General features: G+C 41.1%; 1 protein-coding gene across 1 annotated transcript in view; it reads right to left on the bottom strand.

Moving 5' to 3' along the window:
- Positions 1 to 464: 464 nt before the first annotated feature.
- GLE1 (GLE1 RNA export mediator) overlaps positions 465 to 23,396 on the bottom strand; it is a 40,887-nt gene continuing 17,955 nt past the window's right edge. The window contains exons 7-16 of the mRNA XM_059925758.1: positions 13,233 to 13,464; positions 12,522 to 12,634; positions 12,292 to 12,361; positions 8,271 to 8,413; positions 7,976 to 8,166; positions 7,365 to 7,494; positions 6,486 to 6,590; positions 3,720 to 3,802; positions 2,865 to 2,928; positions 465 to 1,658 (exon numbers count right to left, since the gene is read on the bottom strand). Coding sequence (XP_059781741.1) covers positions 1,590 to 1,658; positions 2,865 to 2,928; positions 3,720 to 3,802; positions 6,486 to 6,590; positions 7,365 to 7,494; positions 7,976 to 8,166; positions 8,271 to 8,413; positions 12,292 to 12,361; positions 12,522 to 12,634; positions 13,233 to 13,464 — 1,200 coding nt within the window. The 3' untranslated portion in view covers positions 465 to 1,589. The remainder of the gene's footprint in view (positions 1,659 to 2,864; positions 2,929 to 3,719; positions 3,803 to 6,485; positions 6,591 to 7,364; positions 7,495 to 7,975; positions 8,167 to 8,270; positions 8,414 to 12,291; positions 12,362 to 12,521; positions 12,635 to 13,232; positions 13,465 to 23,396) is intronic.

Genomic DNA, 23,396 nt, shown 5'->3' with positions numbered 1-23,396 from the left:
GACGACCTAGAGGGATGGGATAGGGAGGGTGGAAGGAAGATGCAAGAGGGAGGAGATATGGGATATATGTATACATATAGCTGATTCACTTTATTGTACAGCAAAAACTAACACAACATTGTAAAGCATTTATATTCCAATAAAGATGTGAAAAAAATTTTTTAAAAAAGTGAATTGAACCCAAGTCTCTAGACTCCTTCCCCAGTGTTCATTCCATTGTGTCCACATCAAAAGACTTTAATTCTTTCCCATCTGCTAGATAAAACAGGGTCAGTTATTGGTATATAATTCCACAAAAGAAATGACAGAAAAAAAGCAGCTTTCCCAAGGTGAAGGTCAAGAAGACAAAAAAGGGAAAAACATACCACTCTATACCTAGACTCGGGCACCACCATGCCCCTTATGATTTACACAGCTCCAGGTACAGGAAGTTGATCATACTGAACCGACTAGATACCAGCAAGGGGTTTTTAAAAATCAAGCTTTATTACTTATCTTTTGGCACTACAGTCAATAATTCACAGAATGGGTTGCTTCGAGCGACTCAAAATTACCAGGGAATCCTCCACAACAAACACAACCCCACATACAACATTTACTACAGAGGAATAGATCCAAGAGAATGAGTCTTTCCATAAAGCAAATCTCAACTCTTATCTGAACAGCCAGACTCTGGATTTTTGTAGTGGCTTTAGTCAGGCAAATCTATCATCATTCATTACTCAGAACATGTAAAAAAAATTATAAGGCAGTTCTCAATTCTTCCCCAACATCTTTATTAAACCCCTGATTCATTGCTTATGGATGCTCAGCTCATGTACAATGTTGCAAGCTCCATCTCAGCCCATCTTAATTCAAATTGAAAAACAAAGTTTGGTTCATGCATCCTGAGTCATCCAGGAACCAAATTCCAAAGTAAGAGGACAAACAGTGCTTCCTGGTTCAATATAACATGTGTTAACAGTCCTAATCCCAGACACTAAGCTACCTCCGATGCAATTTGGGACTGACTTAGCCCATGTCTACACCAGGCATTTCTTCTGAATTTATAATTACTTCACAAGCTGACTAAGGCAAAACAAACATAACCCAGTCCTGCATGTGAGGGTTTGGGCCTCATTTATTAACTGCTACTTTAAAGGTGACCTTGAGTCTTTGCTCCTCCTGGGAATTATTCTGAATGGGGACAGCATGTGGGGAGGGGCTGGGGTGTGGTGGTGGAGGGAAAACCACTTCAGCTCAGAATGAAATGGTCAAGGTATTAACCTACCTTCTGAAAGATACTAGAGACAAAGGAAATCAAGGGTGAGATCAAGTGCTAAACTCTTCTCCTAATTTTGTTTTCAAATTTTTTGCAAAAATGAGAAAGGTCAATTCTGCTTACTCTGTCATGCGGACCCCTTTAAGGAGTCATCATATCTACTAAAGGACCTCTTAGATTTGTGACCTATGAAAATCTGCTCTCCTAGTCACAAGATACAAATACACAAAACACATATTGACATGACTTCTCCCAAATACAGCTGTCTTCAGTTGCTTTATTATTGTCCCTTTGCAACAAAATGGTGATGGTGGGCGATGGAGTAACATCAGGAACGCCAGAAGGAGGAAGTCAGAAAGCCCTTGGGGAGAGGAATCTCCTTGCGCTGCAAACATTTCTGGTCAGGGAAAGACAAAGAAAACAGAATGATTCTCTGATAACACTGCTTCCAACACTTAAAGTTTGGAAGAAACTTTGAGGGACAGCAAGTGGAAGTAAGTCCTATGGATGTAGTACATAGATAGCCAATGGAATATTACTCAGCCATAAAAAAACCCAAAATAATGCCATTTGCAGCGATGTGGATGGACCTAGAGATTGTCATACTGAGTGAAGTAAGTCAGAGAAAGACAAATATCATATAATATCGCTTATATGTGGAATCTAAAAAAATAGTACAAATGAACTTCTTTACAAACCAGAAATAGAGTCACAGATGTAGAAAACAAACTTATGGTTATGAGGTGGGGGGAGGGATAAATTGGTTGATTGGGACTGACATATACACACTATATAAAATAGATAATAAGAACCTACTATATAGCACAGGAAACTACTCAATACTCTGCAATGACGTATATGGGAAAAGAGTCTAAAAGAGAGTGGATATATGTTTATGTATAACTGATTCACTGTGCTATACAGCAGAAACTAACACAACATTGTAAATCAACTATACTCCAATAAAAATTAATTGAAAAAAAAAAAAAAAGGTTTTCTATAAGACTTCTCCTTCTGCATGAATTGCAGCGGAGAACAAATGCCAGGGTATTGTTAATGTCCATCCCACTCTCATCTCCCACAGCCTGGCCTCACCTTTCACTACTGCAATTTCCCCAACTGGGCTACTGGAAACTGGAAGTCAGTTGGCTGTCTTGGCAGACGTACCACAGAGTTCTCAATGATCCGTCAAAATTCACCTCTTAAAGTTTTTTGGCACTTGGAAAAAGGAGAGGAGTCTGGCTCAAACTGCAGTCTGTTCTCGTGGAGAAAAGTGACCACACCTACCTGTCCCCTAGACCTGAGACTGAGAAAAGAACCTTGGCCAACATGCAAAAAGTGTATCAGTGAGATAAGATTCATTACATATATTTTATTCGTCTCTTAGGAGAGCTTTTCCCCACGGGCAGTATGGACAACGACGTGTAGGAAGACGATGAAATGGCAGCCCTTAAGGTGAAGAGGGGTTGATGGACAAAAAAGTAGGGTTCGGAAAAATCAAAGAGGAAGAGACCGCAGTCAGAGTCTGGATGTGCAAGACACGTCGGACACAGGTGCACTGGAGGTCAACAGTCTGGGACGTGCTGGTCTAAGGGCATCTTACCTCCAAGAACTGCTTGAGGCGTATGAAGGAACCCATCTGTCCTGAGCTGGTGATGGCTTCAATCCTACAGGGAGAGAAAGAAGACAGGTGAGTCACACCTATGACTCACACTTATCTTTTGGAGGAGTTAAGAGACCTGCTGATCTGGAGGAAGGGGCAGATCAAACGACTCACAGACATGTCTTCTAAACTGGATGCTGTCGCTCTACTAAATGGTCTCAACATTTTTTTCTTTTCTTTTCTTTTTTCTTTTTTCATGCCCCCTGCAGTGGAAGCACAGAGTCTTAACCACTGGACCGCCAGGGAAGTCCCTCAACATTTTTTTCAAGTAAGTGGATGAAGGAGAAGAGAGCACTGTTCCTTTCCAAGGTCTTTGTGACCAGGTGGGATGGGCGCTGCCAATGCCTTTCCCCACTTTGAAAGGCCAGTGAGTTGAGAGGAATGAGAAGGGTCCTTGAAGGTGAATGCCACAACAGAGCCAAGCAAACTGGCTGACCAATCAGTTTCACCAGCTGATTTACTGAGGGGGTTTGCCTCCTTGGTTTCATTCATGACTGCATGTAAGCACCATCCCAGATTATCTGGGGGAGTTTAGAAAAGAAGAGAGTTTAAAAAATGTCAGGTATCTGAATCCAAGATCTTCCTAATTTGTTTTTTTTATTTAGTCAACAATATTTAAGAGAGACTTCAGAAGCGTTTATTCAAATAACAAAGAGGAGAAGGACGGGAGCAGATGTTACATGTAACACAGGTGCTTAACTGAGTCAGAAACAGCATGTAACAGCAGCCACGGTATCTGACGTCATAAGTTTTCACCTACCAAATCCCCTGGTGTCTACTCAACAAGTCTAATACCTGGGGAAGTAGTCCTCTTTGATGAGAAGTATCATCTTCCAGAACTGGAGCTGGTACTGCTTCATGAGGGCATTCCCACACACCTAGAGGGGAAGGTGGGCACCGTCAGAGCAGAGAATGAAAATTCACACTCATATGAGAGATCCATAAAGGACAATCAGACCTTTGCCTTTTGTTCCTATCAAGAATTTCAACCACAATGCCACTTAGCCAGCTAAGCAAGGGAATTAAAATCCAGCCTTCTTCGGAAGCGTTTCTCATATATGGTAACACCTCCATTTAACCAGACTGCCAGGTAGCCAGGGGTTTCAGAAAACGTGAATCACACTTAACTTACTATTGATTCTATGGAACAGGATAGAAAGCCCAGAGATAAATCCACGTACCTATGGTCAACTCATCTATGACAAAGGAGGCAAGGATATACAATGGAGAAAAGACAGTCTCTTCAATAAGTGGTGCTGGGAAAATTGGACAGCTATATGTAAAAGAATGAAATTAGAACACTCCCTAACACCATACACAAAAATAAACTCAAAATGGATTCTAGACCTAAATGTAAGACCGGACACTATAAAACTCTTAAAGGAAAACATAGGAAGAACACTCTTTGACATAAATCAGAGCAAGATCTTTTTTGATCCACCTCCTACAGTAACGGAAATAAAAACAAAAATAAACAAATGGAACCCAATGAAACTTCAAAGCTTTTGTAAAGCAAAGAAAACTACAAACAAGATGAAAAGACAACCCTCAGAATGGGAGAAAATATTTGCAAACGAATCAATGGACAAAGGATTAATCTCCCAAATATATAAACAGCTCATGCAGCTCAATACTAAAAAAACAAACAACCCAATCCAAAAATGGGCAGAAGACCTAAATAGACATTTCTCCAAAGAAGACATACAGATGGCCAAGAAGCACATGAAAAGCTGCTCAACGTCACTAACTATTAGAGAAATGCAAATCAAAACTACAATGAGGTATCACCTCACACCAGTTAGAATGGGCATCATCAGAAAATCTACAAACAACAAATGCAGGAGAGGGTGTGGAGAAAAGAGAACCCTCTTGCACTGTTGGTGGGAATGTAAATTGATACAGCCACTATGGAGAACAGTATGAAGGTTCCTTAAAAAACTAAAAACAGAATTACCATATGACCCAGCAATCCCACTACTGGGCATATACCCAGAGAAAACCATAATTCAAAAAGACACATGCACCCCAATGTTCATTGCAGCACTATTTACAATAGCCAGGTCATGGAAGCAACCTAAATGCCCATCGACAGATGAATGGATAAAGAAGATGTGGCACATATATACAATGGAATATTACTCAGCCATAAAAAGGAACGAAATTGGGTCATTTGTAGAGACGTGGATGGATCTAGAGACTGTCATACAGAGTGAAGTAAGGCAGAAAGAGAAAAACAAATATCGTATATTAACGCATATATGTGGAACCTAGAAAAACGGTACAGGTGAACCTGTCTGCAGGGCAGAAATAGAGACACAGATGTAGAGAACAAACATATGGACACCAAGGGGGGCAAGTGGCTGGGGATGGTGGTGGTGGTATGAATTGGGAGATTGGGATTGACATATATACACTAATATGTATAAAATGGATAACTAATAAGAACCTGCTGTATAAAAAATAAATAAAATAAAGTTCAAAAAAACCCAACCAAACAAAAATAACTTTACTATTGATTCTAAAGGTATGACATACTTCCCATATTGTGACTTCAGGAGCTTTAAGGTGACAAGAAACTGTTGGCGTTATAGGCCAAATGGTCCCAGATTTGTTATGGCATGTGCCCCAAGCCTTTATTCTTTAAGAACTGTCTCCTTTCCACAGAAACCCTTACCCTTTCCCTATAGTGGGTCCCTAATAGGCAGTTAGGACTATATGGAGCCTTCTAGATGAGACTGGTGCCTGACCCACGCTGGTTAATCATATTTTCTCTCCTGGGAATTAGCAATCACAATGGTGGGACATTAGTCCCATTACACTGGGTGACCACACTGAGGCTGAGGGATATAGCCCAGGATGGCATCTTCTCCACTATGCACAGAAAACGTCAGAAAGTTGGCTTATAGAGCAAGAAGGAGGCAACCTGCAGGAAGAGCAGACATGAAAGACCACGTGGTTCCAGAGGGAGGCTGCCTTGCTACCTGGTGACATTCCAGTTCCTGGTTCCAGGCCCTGATGAGATTCAACCGCACATCTTACCCTTGATTCTGGAGTGAGTCACTTCTATATCCCTAAAACAAATTCCTTTTCACTTGTACTGGGATGTACAGTTTTCTGTTCTTTAGAACGAGAAGACAACCACACAGAGAAGGAAAGTACACTGGGAAGAAAAATCAAAAGCTAGGTTTGTCTTGGGGATCAGGAAAAAATTTATGACACTGGACCCTAATGCTGTCCACCATTAGTCTCTATTTCTTTTTTTTTTTTAGCTCCTAAAATCCTTGTAATTTCCTAAGTGATAAAGGTAAAAAGAGTATCTTTTGTTGTATATATATTTATGTATTTTTAAAATTTTTTGGCTATGCGGCATGTGGGATCTTAGTTCCCTGACCAGGGATTGAACCTGCGCCTTCGCAGCAAAAGCGCAGAGTCCTAACCACTGGACCGCCAGGAAATTCCCGTTAGTCTCTATCTCCATATTCCTTTCCCAGTCACGTCACACAGTGGCCCAAGGCTGCTTCAACCACTGGCTCTCTCTCGTGTGATAACTGTATTACGTACCTCCAGGAAATCAAAGAGGAGGGTGGCTGTCACATCTGACAGGGGCTCCATGTTTAAGATCTGTGCCAACCAGCGCCAGCCATGATTTAAGCCATGAGGGTGAATCTGGGAGGAGAGAGGCTTGGTCACTGTTTAATCTCATTTTATGCAGAGATCTAAATTTCCACCGTTATCATCCAGCCATTACCAACAGGACATGAACCCCCAGATCATCTAACCTAAGCACATGCCACAGGGCAGAAACAACACAAGCCAAACAAATTCTGTTTTTAAATACTGCATATATTGGTACCCACACATTCTTCACAGCATCCCTTCAACACAGGGCTGTCAGCTTCAGTTTCAGGGATTCCACAGTTACGCTCATAGACATTTTATTTATTATTCTTGGTATCTTTAGCACAGAACCTGGGACATAGCAGATGCACAATAAAAACTTCTTGGATTCAATCAACCTATATTCCTTTCTCTTTAGGTTTCCAAGTCCATCAACTTCTCCAACCCTCTAATCTCCATTCCTTGAAAAAAGGACTGGGCTGGGAGGTCAAAGCCCTGGCCCCCAGCCGTGGCTCTGTCATTGACAAGTGTGTATCACAACAGCTTGCTAAGCCTCCGTCTGTCCATCTGTGAAGTAAGGTATGTGACCTAGATGGCCTATAAGGCACCAATTAGTCTCTGAACAAATGACTCTGATGATCCAAAAGTTTCCTAATAATCAACATCAACTTCTCTGAAGAGTACCTATGAAGCAGCAACAGTCTTTAACTTATCATGTGACTGGACTGCCTCTCTGAAAGGTCAATATTTCCTGCAGGTAAGATACACTAATGTGGACTCTGGTCCAACCTCTCATTATCGATACTAAGCCGCTTCTACTACCTCTTGTCGGTTTCCATACGGCCACCGGAGCTGGATGATGGCAGCGTAGAGACGGATCATCCCAGACATGCGTTTTAGAAAGTTGTCTTGCTGTTCTACTCTGGAATCCGTCACTTGGTAGCCAAGCATCCTATGTGGGAAGAAAATATTCAGTGTGACAAGGCCAAAGTGAGGGTGACCAATTACTTTTTATGGCTAAAAGTAACAATATATTATTATTACATTTAGCATTATTATTAATATATTTTTACATGCTACTCACATCTATTATCAAATCTGTGCATCATATAAACCCTGAGAAGTAAATTCCCAGGAGGTAATGGATACCATTACCCCCATCTACAAGTCATGAAAATAATGTTTAAAGAGATTAAATGATTTCCCCATTTTTGCAAATCTATTAAAAGACAAAGCAGGGATAAAATTCTAAGACCCCTGGATTCTAAATCCAGTATTCTAAAGCCATCCAGTTTGCACGAAAGACACTGTATTCTCTGATAGAATGTTCAAGGTACATAAGAGATGTTCTGAGGAGAGGAAACAAATCCCAGTTCTATTTCTATTTCATTCATCACTCTAGGGATAGTGAGTAAGGAGAAAAACAACTTCACCTCTGATAATCTTCCAAAGCCATTCCCTCTTTGAAAGCTGGATAGAAAGGAACAGAGTAAGGACACTTCTTGTGCAGATGAGCAAGGATGAGGTCCCCCACTTTGGGGTGGAGCTCCCAGATCCCGGATGCCACGACTGCGATGGGGAATGCTGCTTCATGATGGGAGGCCACTTCCTCCTCCCCTTGTTTCTGGGAGCACAGAGAGGGGGTGATTTTAAGTTAATACTCGAGAAAGGTTTAAAGGTTGTACACCAGCCTCTTCTTCCCATACCTTTGGCAACAAGGTTCCTCACCACAAATTTCTCTGCCAGTTTGTACTGGACAAAGTCCAGGCCCTGTGGGTTAAGTGTGACGGACACAGAGCGCCCACCAGACTGAACGGGTTTTCCAGAGAGTAAGCTGTGGATCTTGTCAAAGATCTCCTTCAGCTTTGAGCCTGGGTATGAAAGACAAAGTTAGTGAAAAGATACAACTGCAGTCAATCTATTTTTTTCATCACTGCAGTAACAAATCCTCTATACAAACCCAGCTGTGCAGCCCTACAGAAAGTCAGAGCCTAAAGCCAAAATACAGATGCGGGAAAATGTATGACAATCAAATCCATGCTGTGGGGGATGAGAAAGTACATAAAGCGTGGTACTATTTCGAAGGAATTCCTTATTTGCAGAGTGAACTAATTCTGAAACTGACACAGCTGAGAGATGAGCAGTAGTATAGAAATCGGTGTTGAATTGTTACAGATGCCACGGGTGTGGCGGATGTCCCTAGAGAAGTCATTTGCAACTCTAGGGAAAACCTTCTGAAGGATCTTCCCCAACTCACAGTCATTCCCCCCTTCTCTTGGACCTGCCTTCCTCCATCCTCAGCAACACAGAAGCTACATTTGTATTACAGATCCTGTGCGCCCCATCTTCCACACTGGCTAGTTAGATTAGGACTAGTCACGCTGAGCTGATCAGCCAGCTGACAGAGTCGACTCCTTGAAGTGGCCGCTCCTGAGACACATACACATGTAAGCAGTGGGGTTGCCCCTGCTATGTGGACCAAAGAACAGCAGTCTACAAAATTAGAATGGAGGTGGACAGAGGGAAGCCAAGAGGAGAGAGAAAAGGGTCCTAAAATTTCTGGCTCCTGAGATCCAGCTCCATTCCTGCCATAGGTTCTGTGAAACTGCTTTTTAAAAATTAATTAATTAATTAATTAATTTAGGCTGCTCCAGGTCTTAGTTGCTGCACGTGGGATCTTCCTTGCGGCACGCAGGATCTTTTTTTTAGTTACGGCGTGCGGACTTCTTAGTTTCGGCATGCAGACTCTTAGCTGCGGCATGCATGCGGGATCTAGTTCCCCAACCAGGGATCGAACCCAGTCCCCCAGCATTGGGAGCACAGTGTCTTACCCACTGGACCACCAGGGAAGTCCCAAAACTGCTTTATCTTGAGAACAAACCCCCCCACCCCACCCATTTTTCCTTTCCTTTCCTTTTTTTTTTTTTTTTTTTTTGCTTAAGCAGAAATCTCAAGGCTAATAATCCCAGAAAAACAGAAACAGAGACTGTAACCTTACTGAGATATTAAAATGTGTACATTTCCATACAAATTTACTCAGCTCACCTTCCTGCTAAGTCATACCCTACTATTCCTTGACTGACGGTTTCAAAGGGTTCCACTGGCCAAATCCCCAGCCGGCCCCTCTCCCCGTGGCTCTCCAGTTAGGAAAATCAGGTCCCAACCCTATGCCTGATATGGCCTCCCACATCCCATATGCCACACCGGCACCATATCCTTCTTTAAATTCTGCTCCGAATCTAACTACTCACGGACACCCACCTTTAAAGAGGCAGCAATTAGGTCACCTCTCTCTGTCATTCAACATTTACTGGGCACTAACTCCAGAAAATGTTTGTGTCTGACTGGGCTGTAAGCTCTTAACGGGCTTACGATAATGATGGAGACAAAGGGACATAGTTATGGAATAGGCAGGAAAATGAAGAATGGCAAAACTAGAGTCTAATCAGATATAGAGAATGAACTAGAGGAAGCAGTCAGGGGGATGACTCGCAGGTTTCAACTAAGGTGACCGAGTAGATAAGGTGCTATTGATTACTTAGAGCGAACAGGAGAAAAGGCAGGCAAGAGGAAGATGATGAGTTTACATCGGAACGTTCTAAACCTGACAAAGCTGAGGGACATCTAGGCAGAGCTGCCCCTCGGGTAGCTGGAGAGAGGGAACCTGAAGCTCAAAGGAAAGGAATGACCCAGCGACCGATCTGGGTGTCTGTGCGCAGAGGTCAAGTCTGACGCCATGGGGGGTCTTTAGAATGAGAAGAACTTCGGGGTGGAAGCACATCCCTGAGGACACACTTACCACTGATGTGGGGGCTGGAGACTGAGGAACCCACAAAGGAGAAAGAGAGGGAGGAGGAGAAGCTGGAAATTAATGCTGCTGCGGAAGCCAGACGAGTAGAGGTGATGGAGGGAATAATCAATGGTACCAAAAGGCAACATGGGGACTTCCCTGGTAGTGCAGTGGTTGAGAAACTGCCTGCCAATGCAGGGGACACAGGTTCGAGCCCTGGTCCGGGAAGATCCCACATGCTGCGGAGCAACTAAGCCCGTGAGCCACAACTACTGAGCCCATGAGCCACAACTATTGAAGCCCGCGTGCCTAGAGCCCATGCTCTGCAACAAGAGAAGCCACCACAATGAGAAGCCCATGCACCGCAACCAAGAATAGCTTGCTGCAACTAGAGAAAGCCTGTACACAGCAACGAAGACCCAGTGTAGCCAAAAGTAAATAAATTAACCAAAAGGCAACAAGAAAATTAGAAAATACTGAGAAGACACAGAATCAAAAAAAACAGATTTTAGAATGTGAGTGACAGGCATGTTTAAAGGGAATGGAGCCTGTAAAAGGGAGTAATTTTGCAGAAAACAGGAGAGATCTCTCTTGAAGGAGATGGGAGGGGATGAGAATAAGGCTCCCGAGCCTCGTTCAAGGCTCAGGCAGAAGGGTAAGTGTGGGCCGGAAGGGTACCGCATCTTTTGAAGCAGGAGACGAAGAGGTAAATACAGCTGTGTATCGGTGCAAGGGGGCGCATCTGAGGATCTCACACCTGGCGTCTCAGATTTTCCTGATGAAGGAGGAGGCAGGGCTGCCTGCGGTCAACTGAGGGGTAAAGACTTGAGGATGAGCCTGAGGAGAGCAGCGAAGGTGTGGAACGGCTGTTCAGTCAACCTCGCCCCCATTGCCTTGGCTATCAAAGGAAATGGCACTTTCAGTTCTAGAAAGTGATACGTGTTTACTTATTTAGATCTTGCCCTGTTCCAGAAGGAATTCCAGGCAGCCACGTGATATGGAAGTTCTGTCACGTAGCCTCTCAAGGGCAGGAACTGCAACTGCTTATGCTTTCTGGGCACAAGTTACTCAAGGGAACTGGGACCCAGGCTAAGTCAGAGCAGCTTGCCCGCTGCACGTGCTCCCCAGCCCCTGGGTAGCACAGTCTGTACTGTGGAGGCTTCCACATCTGAGCTCTGTGAAAATGAACCTCTGTTTCTAAAGAAGAAGAAAAAGGGGTCTTTCCCCTGTCTGGTTCTTCCTCTCTAAATCTCACGTCTCTGGAGAGAAAAGGAAAGCGTTCTCAAGTGTTAACAAGCAAGTTTCGAGTCTGGAAAAGCTAATGTTGTAGGACAAAAAGCAAAGAATACAAGTCACATCCTAGGTTCCCTTAGGGGTGCTTTCTGCAATAACTTCTAACTTTAGGTAAGAGCCTTCTTAAACAATTCACTTTTTTTTCTTTTTGGCTGCCTTGGGTCTTCATTGCTGCGCGCGGGCTTTCTTTAGTTGCAGCAAGTGGGGGCTACTCTTCGTTGCGGTGTGCGGGCTTCTCATTGCGGTGGCTTCTCTTGTTGCGGAGCACGGGCTCTAGAACGCAGGCTCAGTAGTTGTGGCGCACGGGTTTAGTTGCTCCAGGGCATGTGGGATCTTCCTGGACCAGGGATCGAACCCGTGTCCCCTGCATTGGCAGGCAGATTCTTAACCACTGCGCCACCAGGGAAGCCCCCAATAATTTACTATTAATATATAGCTTATTTTTTTTTAAATGTGTCAACAAACACATAATGATTACCTTCTACATGTTGAGAGAAAACAAAGGAGAGTAAGCTATATGCATATAGCTTATATACCTAATCCAACAGTCAACATTTGTTGAAACACATTCTATTCATGGGAACCTTACAGATAAGTGGATTTGGAATCTCAAAAAATACTTGTACGATGAAGTGAAGTGCCGTGTTCTTAATCCCTCTGACCAACCTGCAATGGTGGAGATTTGGCTCACTGGAATGGTGGCAGCCTTCTGGAGGTCCATCTTGATCTTTTTGGCCTGCCAGAAGAGAGCAGTGAGAAGGCAGACCGTGTTCTGAAGAGCTGAGTAGATGCCCTTACGGTTAGGGAATGTGACACGCTAGCTACATTCCTCTGGGACACAAGGCTGTGGGTGGCACCATGCGGCCCAGAGAATTCCCAACTCCCACCCCTCGTACCTGACTGTCTTTGCTGTTGCTCAGTCCCTCAAAGGCCAACACACACTGACGGGAGACCTCCTGCAGCTGCTGGTACCACTGCATTGTACTGTCTTGCACCTTCACCTGGAGGTCTGAGGGATGAAAGAAAGGATTTCATAATAGGAGAATTTATTAAACATTTAATATGAGCCAGGTACTGTTCTAATCACCTTATATATGCATTAACTGCTTTCACTGTCATAATAATCCTATCAGGTAGATTCTATTATTATCTTCATGTTACAGATAAGGAAAGCAGTCATGGAAAGGTTACGTAACTTGCCAAAGTCACATTGTCAGGAAGTACAAAAACTAGATTCCCACTGATCTGGCTCCAAAGGCAGCATTCTGAACCACTATGCTATATCGATGCTCTTATGTATTCAGTAAACATATATTCTATACATACTTATTTAAAATACTCAGTAGCAGCAATACTTGGAATAATACATCTACTAGAATTATACAGAATTTCAAGTCCTCAGGGCAAATGTTGGAATCTGACGTCAGGCTCCACATCAACGAAAACTAAATGTAATTCACTGAAAGTACTGAATTTTACATTATGTAAAAGTTCTGGTAAATTGTCCTGTAGCTTAAATATAATATTCAAAACACGTTCTTGTTTCTTTTCCCGTTCTGAAACTTTTACACATCAAGTTGAAGGACCATTTCCACACCAAGACCCACCTTCATTCAGTTTCCCTCCTGGGCCCTGCCCGGAAGCTGGGGGCTCTTTGCGGACCTCTGGCCCCTGCCGCACCTGTGACTCCTGCCGCTTTACGCGGGCCTCCTCTTCATCCTGCCTCCTCCTGTCCTCACAGGCTCTGGCGATTTCCTGCTGCAAGTCCACAAGGAGGTCCCGCATTTCCTGCAGCGCTCTCTCAGCCACAGCTTGCTCCTCTGCCGTGGGAAAGCCGTTCTGTCACAGTGACAGAGGCAGAGTTTAGTGGTTATTTCCTAGGTACCTGAGGTGCTGAATCATACCTCACACAAGTCCACAAATTTCTAAACTGGAATTGTGCCAGTGGAGTACCCACATTCAACACGTTGATACCTACTGCTTTCTGTTCTCTTAATGGTAATACCGATTTACCACCACATCCACAGGATCGACGGAGAGATTTTTCAATGCTCTCACCAACACTGGCTGGAATTACTTTTTTTTTTTTAAAAGATGGTAGCCAATTCTTTTTTTATTTTATTTTATTTAATTATTTATTTTTTGGCTGCGTTGGGTCTTCGTTGCTGCGCGCGGGCTTTCTCTAGTTGCAGTGAGCGGGGGCTACTCTTCGTTGCAGTGCGCGGGCTTCTCACTGCGGTGGCTTCTCTTGTTGTGGAGCAAGGGCTCTAGGCGCATGGGCTTCAGTAGTTGTGGCACGTTGTCTCAGCAGTTGTGGCACATGGGCTCTAGAGCGCAGGCTCAGTAGTTGTGGCGCATGGGCTTAGTTGCTCTGTGGCATGTGGGATCTTCCCGGACCAGGGCTCCAACCCACGTCCCTTGCATTGGCAGGCGGATTTTTAACCACTGCGCCACAGGGAAGCCCCTTGCTTTTGTTTTTAAGGAACAGATACAACACCCGTATGCTAACAGAAACATCCACTGGCAGACAGGACAAGAACAGCGTGGAAGCAAATGAGAAGGAAGCCAGACTTCTCCAAATATACCTTGTTTTGTAGTTCTGACTCTGGAATCACGTAAATGTTTTAAATAAGTATAAAATAAAATGAAATCCAGTTGGAAAAAACTCTTACAAAAGCAAAAATGAAACAAATGAACCCAACTGTTTATCAAGTTGGTAGCTTAACAATAAGGAGAATTATTTCAAGTGAAATGAAACAGTAACTTAATCATACATCCCTTAGCGGTATATAGCTGTAGGCAAAAAGAACTGCAAATCTTTTTTTTTTTTTTAAGATTTTTTTGATGTGGACTATTTTCACAGTCTTTATTACAAAGCCTTTGTTACAATATTGCTTCTGTTATTTATGTTTTGGTTTTTTGGCCGCAAGGCATGTGGGATCTTAGCTCCCTGACCAGGGGTCGAATCTGCACCCCCTGCACTGGAAGGGGGAGTCTTAACCACTGGATCGCCAGGGAAGCCCAAGAACTGCAAATCTTTTTTTTTTTTTTTTTTTAATATTTATTTATTTATTTGGCTGCTCCTGGTCTTAGTTGCGGCATGCGGGATCTTTAGCTGTGGCATGTGGGATCTAGTTCCCTGACCAGGGATCGAACCAGGGCCCCCTGCATTGGGAGCACAGAGCCTTAGTCACTGGACCACCAGGGAAGTCCCAAGAACTGCAAATCTTAAACTGTTATCAGCAATCATATTGTTAGTATTGGTATTATTATTTTGAAATTACATGTTATGAAATTACACATATATATTACATATATACACACCTATATTTTACTATAGACAGTAGGGTAAGGTAAGTAAGTAATGTTCATTAATTTAGAAACTGAGATTTTCAATATGGGATAAAAATGATACATGCATAAAAGTAAAGAAGTTAAATAAATGCTGTAACCCTATACTCAAATGGAAAAGATCAGCATTAATTAATGATGCATTTTCACCTAAAAAAAAAAACAACACAACACATTTCCTAGTTTAACCCATTGAAAAGGCCTAAAAACAATGACAAATCCTAGTAACTAATCTGTGTTTTCTAATACCTTTACCCATTAACAAGTAATAAGGCTTTGTGAAGAAATGCCCGATTCTAGCTCTGGAGAAGAAAATGTTCAAGATGAGGTAGAAACAGCTTGCCTGCTTTCTGCTGCAACAAGTACTACTGGGGCCATGTCCAAAGGACAGAGGAGCCAATGTGAAGGTGTTCCCACTGGACAATTTGAACAACAATGAATCTATAATAGACTGAAACATATTACACATCAAGTATATAAAATTTGTATGTTCTTAATGATAGTTAAAGAAAAAAGAACCTCAAGTCACTGTGGGAGAATACTAGAAAAGCATCTCAACACTCTGAAAACGGATAAAGGGAAAGAATCAATCATTTATCCTTCCTTCCCTATAGAGACTACACTTCAAGACAAATAGTTTACGGGGAAATTTTCTTCTTTGTAGTAGAATTCTAGCTAATAAATGTAGAAAAATGATAGCATTAGAAAAACTCAAAATTTACCACCCCTATTGAAATAATAGATATAAGTAATGATCAGCAATGGCTACTAAATCATTAGCTAAAGGCTCAGAGGAATCTTTAAAATGGAAGATAAGCCTGACGATATCTGAAGCCACTGGTTGATCTTAACATCACATATGGAAAGACCATCAGATACTCTACGCCTCCCAGTGTGATGCAGTAACAAATACACACTCCCAACTATGAAGTACTGTTGCAGGGGGAAAAAATTCAAACCTAAATCTGATCAAGCCTCTAGACTGCACTGTGCAGTAAGGTAGCCACATGAGGCTATTTACATTGAAGTTAATTAAAAACTTTTTAAAAATTAAAATTCAGTTCTTCAGTCACACTAGTCACATTTCAAGTGCTCAATAACCACATGTTGCTATTGGCTGCCGTATTGAATAGCACAGATATGGAAGATTTCCATCATCACGGAATATTCTCTTAGCACTGCCCTAGAGAAAGTTACCAATTCACAGGAAATACAGGGAATAAAAGAACATATTAGGGACTTCCCTGGTGGTGCAGTGGTTAAGAATCTGCCTGCCAATGCAGGGGACACAGGTTCAAGTTCTGGTGTGGGAAGATCCCATATGCCACAGAGCAACAAAGCCCGTGCGCCACAACTTCTGAGCCTGCGCTCTAGAGCCCGCGAGCCACAACTACTGAGCCTGTGTGCCTAGAGCCTGTGCTCTGCAACAAGAGAAGCCACTGCAATGAGAAGCCTGCTCGCCACAACTAGAGAAAGCCCACGTGTGCAGCAACGAAGACCCAATGCAGCCAAAAATAAATTTATAAAATACATCCAAGGTGAGAAGCAAGACGAACTACAATCCTGCAGCCTGTGGAACAAAAACCACATTCACAGTAAGACAGACAAGATGAAAAGGCAGAGGGCTATGTACCAGATGAAGGAACAAGATAAAACCCCAGGAAAACAACTAAATGAAGTGGAGATAGGCAAACTTCCAGAAAAAGAATTCAGAATAATTATAGTAAAGATGATCCAGGACCTCAGAAAAAGAATGGAGGCAAAGACTGAGAAGATGCAAGAAATGTTTAACAAAGACCTAGAAGAATTAAAGAACAAACAAACAGAGATGAACAATACAATAACTGACATGAAAACTACACTAGAAGGAATCAATAGCAGAATAACTGAGGCAGAAGAACGGATAAGTGACCTGGAAGACAGAATGGTGGAATTCACTGCTGCAGAACAGAATAAAGAAAAAAGAATGAAAAGAAATGAAGACAGCCTAAGAGACCTCTGGGACAACATTAAACGCAACAACATTCGCATTATAGGGTTCCCAGAAGGAGAAGAGAGAGAGAAAGGACCCGAGAAAATATTTGAAGAGATTATAGTCGAAAACTTCCCTAACATGGGAAAGGAAATAGCCACCCAAGTCCAGGAAGCGCAGAGAGTCCCATACAGGATAACCCCGAGGAGAAACACGCCAAGACACATAGTAATCAAAGTGGCAAAAATTAAAGACAAAGAAAAATTATTGAAAGCAGCAAGGGAAAAATGAAAAATAACACACAAGGGAACTCCCATAAGGTTAACAGCTGATTTCTCAGCAGAAACTCTACAAGCCAGAAGGGAGTGGCATGATATACTTAAAGTGATGAAAGGGAAGAACCTACAACCAAGATTACTCTACCCAGCAAGGATCTCATTCAGATTCGATGGAGAAATCAAAAGCTTTACAGACAAGCAAAAGCTAAGAGAATTCAGCACCACTAAACCAGCTCTACAACAAATGCTAAAGGAACTTCTCTAAGTGGGAAACACAAGAGAAGAAAAGGACCTACAAAAACAAACCCAAAACAATTAAGAAAATGGTCATAGGAACATACATATCGATAATTACCTTAAACGTGAATGGATTAAATGCTCCAACCAAAAGACACAGCCTTGCTGAATGGATTCAAAAACAAGACGCATATATATATGCTGTCTACAAGAGACCCACTTCAGACCTAGGGACACATACAGACTGAAAGTGAGGGGATGGAAAAAGATATTCCAGCAAAGGGAAATCAAAAGAAAGCTGGAGTAGCTATACTCATATCAGATAAAACAGACTTTAAAATAAAGAATGTTACAAGAGACAAGGAAGGACTCTACATAATGATCAAGGGATCAATCCAAGAAGAAGATGTAACAATTATAAATATATATGCACCCAACATAGGAGCACCTCAATACATAAGGCAACTGCTAACAGCTATAAAAGAGGAAATCGACAGTAACACAATAATAGTGGGGGACTTTAACACCTCACTTACACCAATGGACAGATCATCCAAAATGAAAATAAATAAGGAAACAGAAGCTTTAAATGACACAATAGACCAGATAGATTTAATTGATATTTATAGGACATTCCATCCAAAAACAGCAGATTACACTTTCTTCTCAAGTGCTCACAGAACATTCTCCAGGATAGATCACATCTTGGGTCACAAATCAAGCCTCAGTAAATTTAAGAAAATTGAAATCACATCAAGCATCTTTTCTGACCACAACGCTATGAGATTAGAAATGAATTACAGGGAAAAAGATGTAAAAACCACAAACACATGGAGGCTAAACAATACGTTACTAAATAACCAAGAGATCACTGAAGAAATCAAAGAGGAAATCAAAAAACACCTAGAGACAAATGACAATGAAAACACGATGATCCAAAACCTATGGGACACAGGAAAAGCAGTTCTAAGAGGGAAGTTTATAGCTATACAAGCCTACCTCAAGAAACAAGAAAAATCTCAAATAAACAATCTAACCTTACACCTAAAGGAACTAGAGAAAGAAGAACAAACAAAACCCAAAGTTAGCAGAAGGAAAGAAATCATAAAGATCAGAGAGGAAATAAATGAAATAGAAACAAAGAAAACAATAGCAAAGATCAATAAAACTAAAAGCTGGTTCTTTGAGAAGATAAACAAAATTGATAAACCATTAGCCAGACTCATCAAGAAAAAGAGGGAGAGGACTCAAATCAATAAAATTAGAAATGAAAAACGAGAAGTTACAACAGACACCGCAGAAATACAAAGCATCCTAAGAGACTACTACAAGCAACTCTATGCCAATAAAATGGACAACCTGGAAGAAATGGACAAATTCTTAGAAAGGTATAACATTCCAAGACTGAAACAGGAAGAAACAGAAAATATGAACAGACCAATCACAAGTAATGAAATTGAAACTGTGATTTAAAATCTTCCAACAAACAAAAGTCCAGGACCAGATGGCTTCACAGGTGAATTCTATCAAACATTTACAGAAGAGCTAACACCCATTCTTCCCAAACTCTTCCAAAAAATTGCAGAGGAAGGAACACTCCCAAACTCACTCTATGAGGCCACCATCACCCTGATACCAAAACCAGACAAAGATACTACAAAAAAAGAAAATTACAGACCAATATCACTGATGAATATAGATGCAAAAATCCTCAACAAAATACTAGCAAACAGAATCCAGCAACACATTAAAAGGATCATACACCATGATCAAGTGGGATTTATCCCAGGGATGCAAGGATTCTTCAATATACGCAAATCAATCAATGTGATACACCATATTAACAAATTGAAGAAGAAAAACCATATGATCATCTCAATAGATGCAGAAAAAGCTTTTGACAAAATTCAACACCCATTTATGATAAAAACTCTCCAGAAAGTGGGCATAGAGGGAACCTACCTCAACATAATAAAGGCCATATATGACAAACCCACAGCAAACATAATTCTCAATGGTGAAACACTGAAAGCATTTCCTCTAAGATCAGGAACAAGACAAGGATGTCCACTCTCACCACTACTATTCAACATAGTTCTGGAAGTCCTAGCCACGGCAAGCAGAGAAGAAAAAGAAATAAAAGGAATACAAATTGGAAAAGAAGAAGTAAAACTGTCACTGTTTGCAGATGACATGATACGATACATAGAGAATCCTAAAAGTGCCACCAGAAAACTACTAGAGCTAATCAATGAATTTGGTAAAGTTGCAGGATACAAAATTAATGCACAGAAATCTCTTGCATTCCTATACACTAATGATGAAAAATCTGAAAGAGAAATTATGGAAACACTCCCATTTACCACTGCAACAAAAAGAATAAAATACCTAGGAATAAACCTACCTAGGGAGACAGAAGACCTGTATGCAAAAAACTATAAGACACTGATGAAAGAAATTAAAGATGATACCAACAGATGGAGAGATATACCACGTTCTTGGATTGGAAGAATCAATATTGTGAAAATGACTATACTACCCAAAGCAATCTACAGATTCAGTGCAATCCCTAACAAATTACCAGTGGCATTTTTTACAGAACTAGAACAAATCATCTTAAAATCTGTACGGAGACACAAAAGACCCTGAATAGCCAAAGCAGTCTTGAAAAAACAGAGCTGGAGGAATCAGACTCCCTGACTTCAGACTATACTACAAAGCTCCAGTAATCGGGGCCTCCCTGGTGGCTCAGCGGTTAAGAATCCGCCTGCCAATGCAGGGGACACATGTTCAAGCCCTGGCCTGTGAGGATCCCACAGGCCACGGAGCAGCTGGGCCTGTGCACTGCAGCTGCTGAGCCTGCACTCTAGAGCCCATGCTCTGCAACAAGAGAAGCCACCACAATGAGAAGCCCATGGACCGCAAGGTAGAGTAGCCCCCACTCACCGCAACTAGAGAAAGCCCATGAAGAGCAACGAAGACCCAACACAGCCACAAATAAAAACAAATAAATAAATAAATCTATTTAAAAAAAAAAAAGCTACAGTAATCAAGACAATATGGTACTGGCACAAAAACAGAAACATAGATCAATGGAACAAGATAGAAAGCCCAGAGATAAACCCACGCACCTTTGGCCAACTCATCTATGACAAAGGAGGCAAAGATATACAATGGAGAAAAGACAGTCTCTTCAATAAGTGGTGCTGGGAAAACTGGACAGCTACATGTAAAAGAATGAAATTAGAACACTCCCTAACACCATACACAAAAATAAACTCAAAATGGATTAGAGACCTAAATGTAAGACCAGACACTATAAAACTCTTAGAGGAAAACATAGGAAGAACACTCTTTGACATAAATCACAGCAAGATCTTTTTTGATCCACCTCCTAGAGTAATGGAAATAAAAACAAAAATAAACAAATGGGACCTAATGAAACCTAAAAGCTTTTGCACAGCAAAGGAAACCATAAACAAGATGAAAAGACAACCCTCAGAATGGAAGAAAATATTTGCAAACGAATCAACGGACAAAGGATTAATCTCCAAAATATATAAACAGCTCATGCAGCTCAATATTAAAGAACAAACAACCCAATCCAAAAATGGGCAGAAGACCTAAATAGACATTTCTCCAAAGAAGACATACAGATGGCCAAGAAGCACATGAAAAGCTGCTCAACATCACTAATTATTAGAGAAATGCAAATCAAAACTACAATGAGGTATCACCTCACACCAGTTAGAATGGGCATCATCAGAAAATCTACAAACAACAAATACTGGAGAGGGTGTGGAGAAAAGAGAACCCTCTTGCACTGTTGATGGGAATGTAAATTGATACAGCCACTATGGAGAACAGTATGGAGGTTCCTTAAAAAACTAAAAATATGACCCAGCAATCCCACTACTGGGCATATACCCAGAGAAAACCATAATTCAAAAAGACACATGCACCCCAATGTTCATTGCAGCACTATTTACAATAGCCAGGTCATGGAAGCAACCTAAATGCCCGTCGACAGATGAATGGATAAAAAGTTGTGGTACATATATACAATGGAATATTACTCAGCCATAAAAAGGAATGAAATTGGGTCATTTGTAGAGACGTGGATGGATCTAGAGACTGTCATACAGAGTGAAGTAAGTCAGAAAGAGAAAAACAAATATCGTATATTAACGCATGTATGTGGAACCTAGAAAAATGGTACAGATGAACCGGTTTGCAGGGCAGAAGTTGAGACACAAATGTAGAGAACAAATGTATGGACACCAAGGGGGGAAAACTGTGGTGGGGTGGGGATGGTGGTGTGCGGAATTGGGCGATTGGGATTGACATGTATACACTGATGTGTATAAAATTGATGACTAATAAGAATCTGCAGTATAAAAAAACAAACAAAAAAAACCCAACTAATACTAAACTTTCTTTGGGTTATTTGTATGGAAATATGTTAATATAAATGTTTCAGACATTACCAAAAAAAAAAAAAAAAAAGAAATACATCCAAGGGTTAGGGTTAGCAATTGCATTGAAATTTTCTAGAATGTAGGAAATTTTATAGAACAAATGATCCAGATTCTTCAACAATGGCAAGAAAAAAGAGAGAGATAAGGGAGTCTTAAGATTAAAAGACCTAAGTAAGATATAGCAAACCAAAAAGTTGAACTTTGTATGGATGTTAATTTTCCAACCAATTGTAAAAAAAAAAAAATTATAGAGACAGCTGGAGAAATCTGAACACTGGCTAGATATCTGATCATATTAAATGAATTATTAGTTTTTTAGGTATGATATTAGTGTTTTGCTTATGTAATAGAGAGTTATATCTTTTAGAGATACATATTAAATTATTTTCCAGATGAAGCAGTATGTTTGAGATTTACTGTAAAACCATCTGGGGGAAGGGGTGCAGGTGGCAGCATAGATGAAATGAGACTGCCATGTGAGGATTCTTGAGGGAGCTGGGGAATGGGTGCCTAAAGGTACATCATGCTGTTCTCTCCACTTCCGTGTAGGTTTGAAATTTTACAAAAAGAAGGGTAAACAAAAGCCAAAAAGAGAATTGAAAGGTAACAATAAACTATAAATTTCTGCCTCAAATATGATAAATGCTTAAGGTTCTTAATATTTAGAACTCATATAAGTTGATTTTTCAAAACAAAAACTGGTAGAGATATGAACAAAGGGCAAAGAACATACAATTTAGGAATTCCCTGGCGGTCCAGTGGTTAGGATGCCATGCTTTCACTGCCGAGGGTGTGGATTCTAACCCTGGTCGAGGAATTAAAATAAGATCCTGCAAGCTGTGCGGAGTGGCCAAAAATTTAAAAAAAGGAAAAAAAAAGTTAAAGAAAAAAAAGAACATACAATTCATAAAAGTGTGAACTGGTACAACTTCAGGATGCAAATCAAGAACCTTAAAGTTGGGACTTCCCTGGTGGTTCAGTGGATAAGACTCTGTACTCCCAATGCAGGGGGCCCAGGTTCGATCCTTGGTAGCGAACGAGATCCCACATGCATGCCACAACTAAGGAGCTAGCGAGCTGCAACTAAGGAGCCCACGTGCTGCAACTAAAGAGCCAGCGGGTCACAACTAAGACCTGGTGCAACCAAAAAAAAAAAAACCAAAACAAAACCTTCAAGTTCTTTGACCAAGTAATTCCATTTCTAGGAATTTACCTCAAAGAAATAATCAAAAATACAGATAAGACATACACAAAGTGATATCACTGCAGTGTTACTCATGATAGTGAAAACACAGAAACTTAAATATTCAACAATAGGCATGTTTTTTCAATAAATTTTGGTATGGTTACATGTTGGAAGTATCCAATTTCATCTGTTCATCAAATATTTATTGAATACCTATTATGTGTCAAGGCAATACTTGCAGTTTTTAACACTGCCTTAAAAACAACAAA

The sequence above is a fragment of the Balaenoptera ricei genome, chromosome 6 (assembly GCF_028023285.1).
Source record: "Balaenoptera ricei isolate mBalRic1 chromosome 6, mBalRic1.hap2, whole genome shotgun sequence".
Taxonomy (NCBI): Eukaryota; Metazoa; Chordata; class Mammalia; order Artiodactyla; family Balaenopteridae; genus Balaenoptera; species Balaenoptera ricei.
Note: the sequence above shows the minus strand (reverse complement) of the source record. Positions and strands in the feature narration are given on the sequence as shown.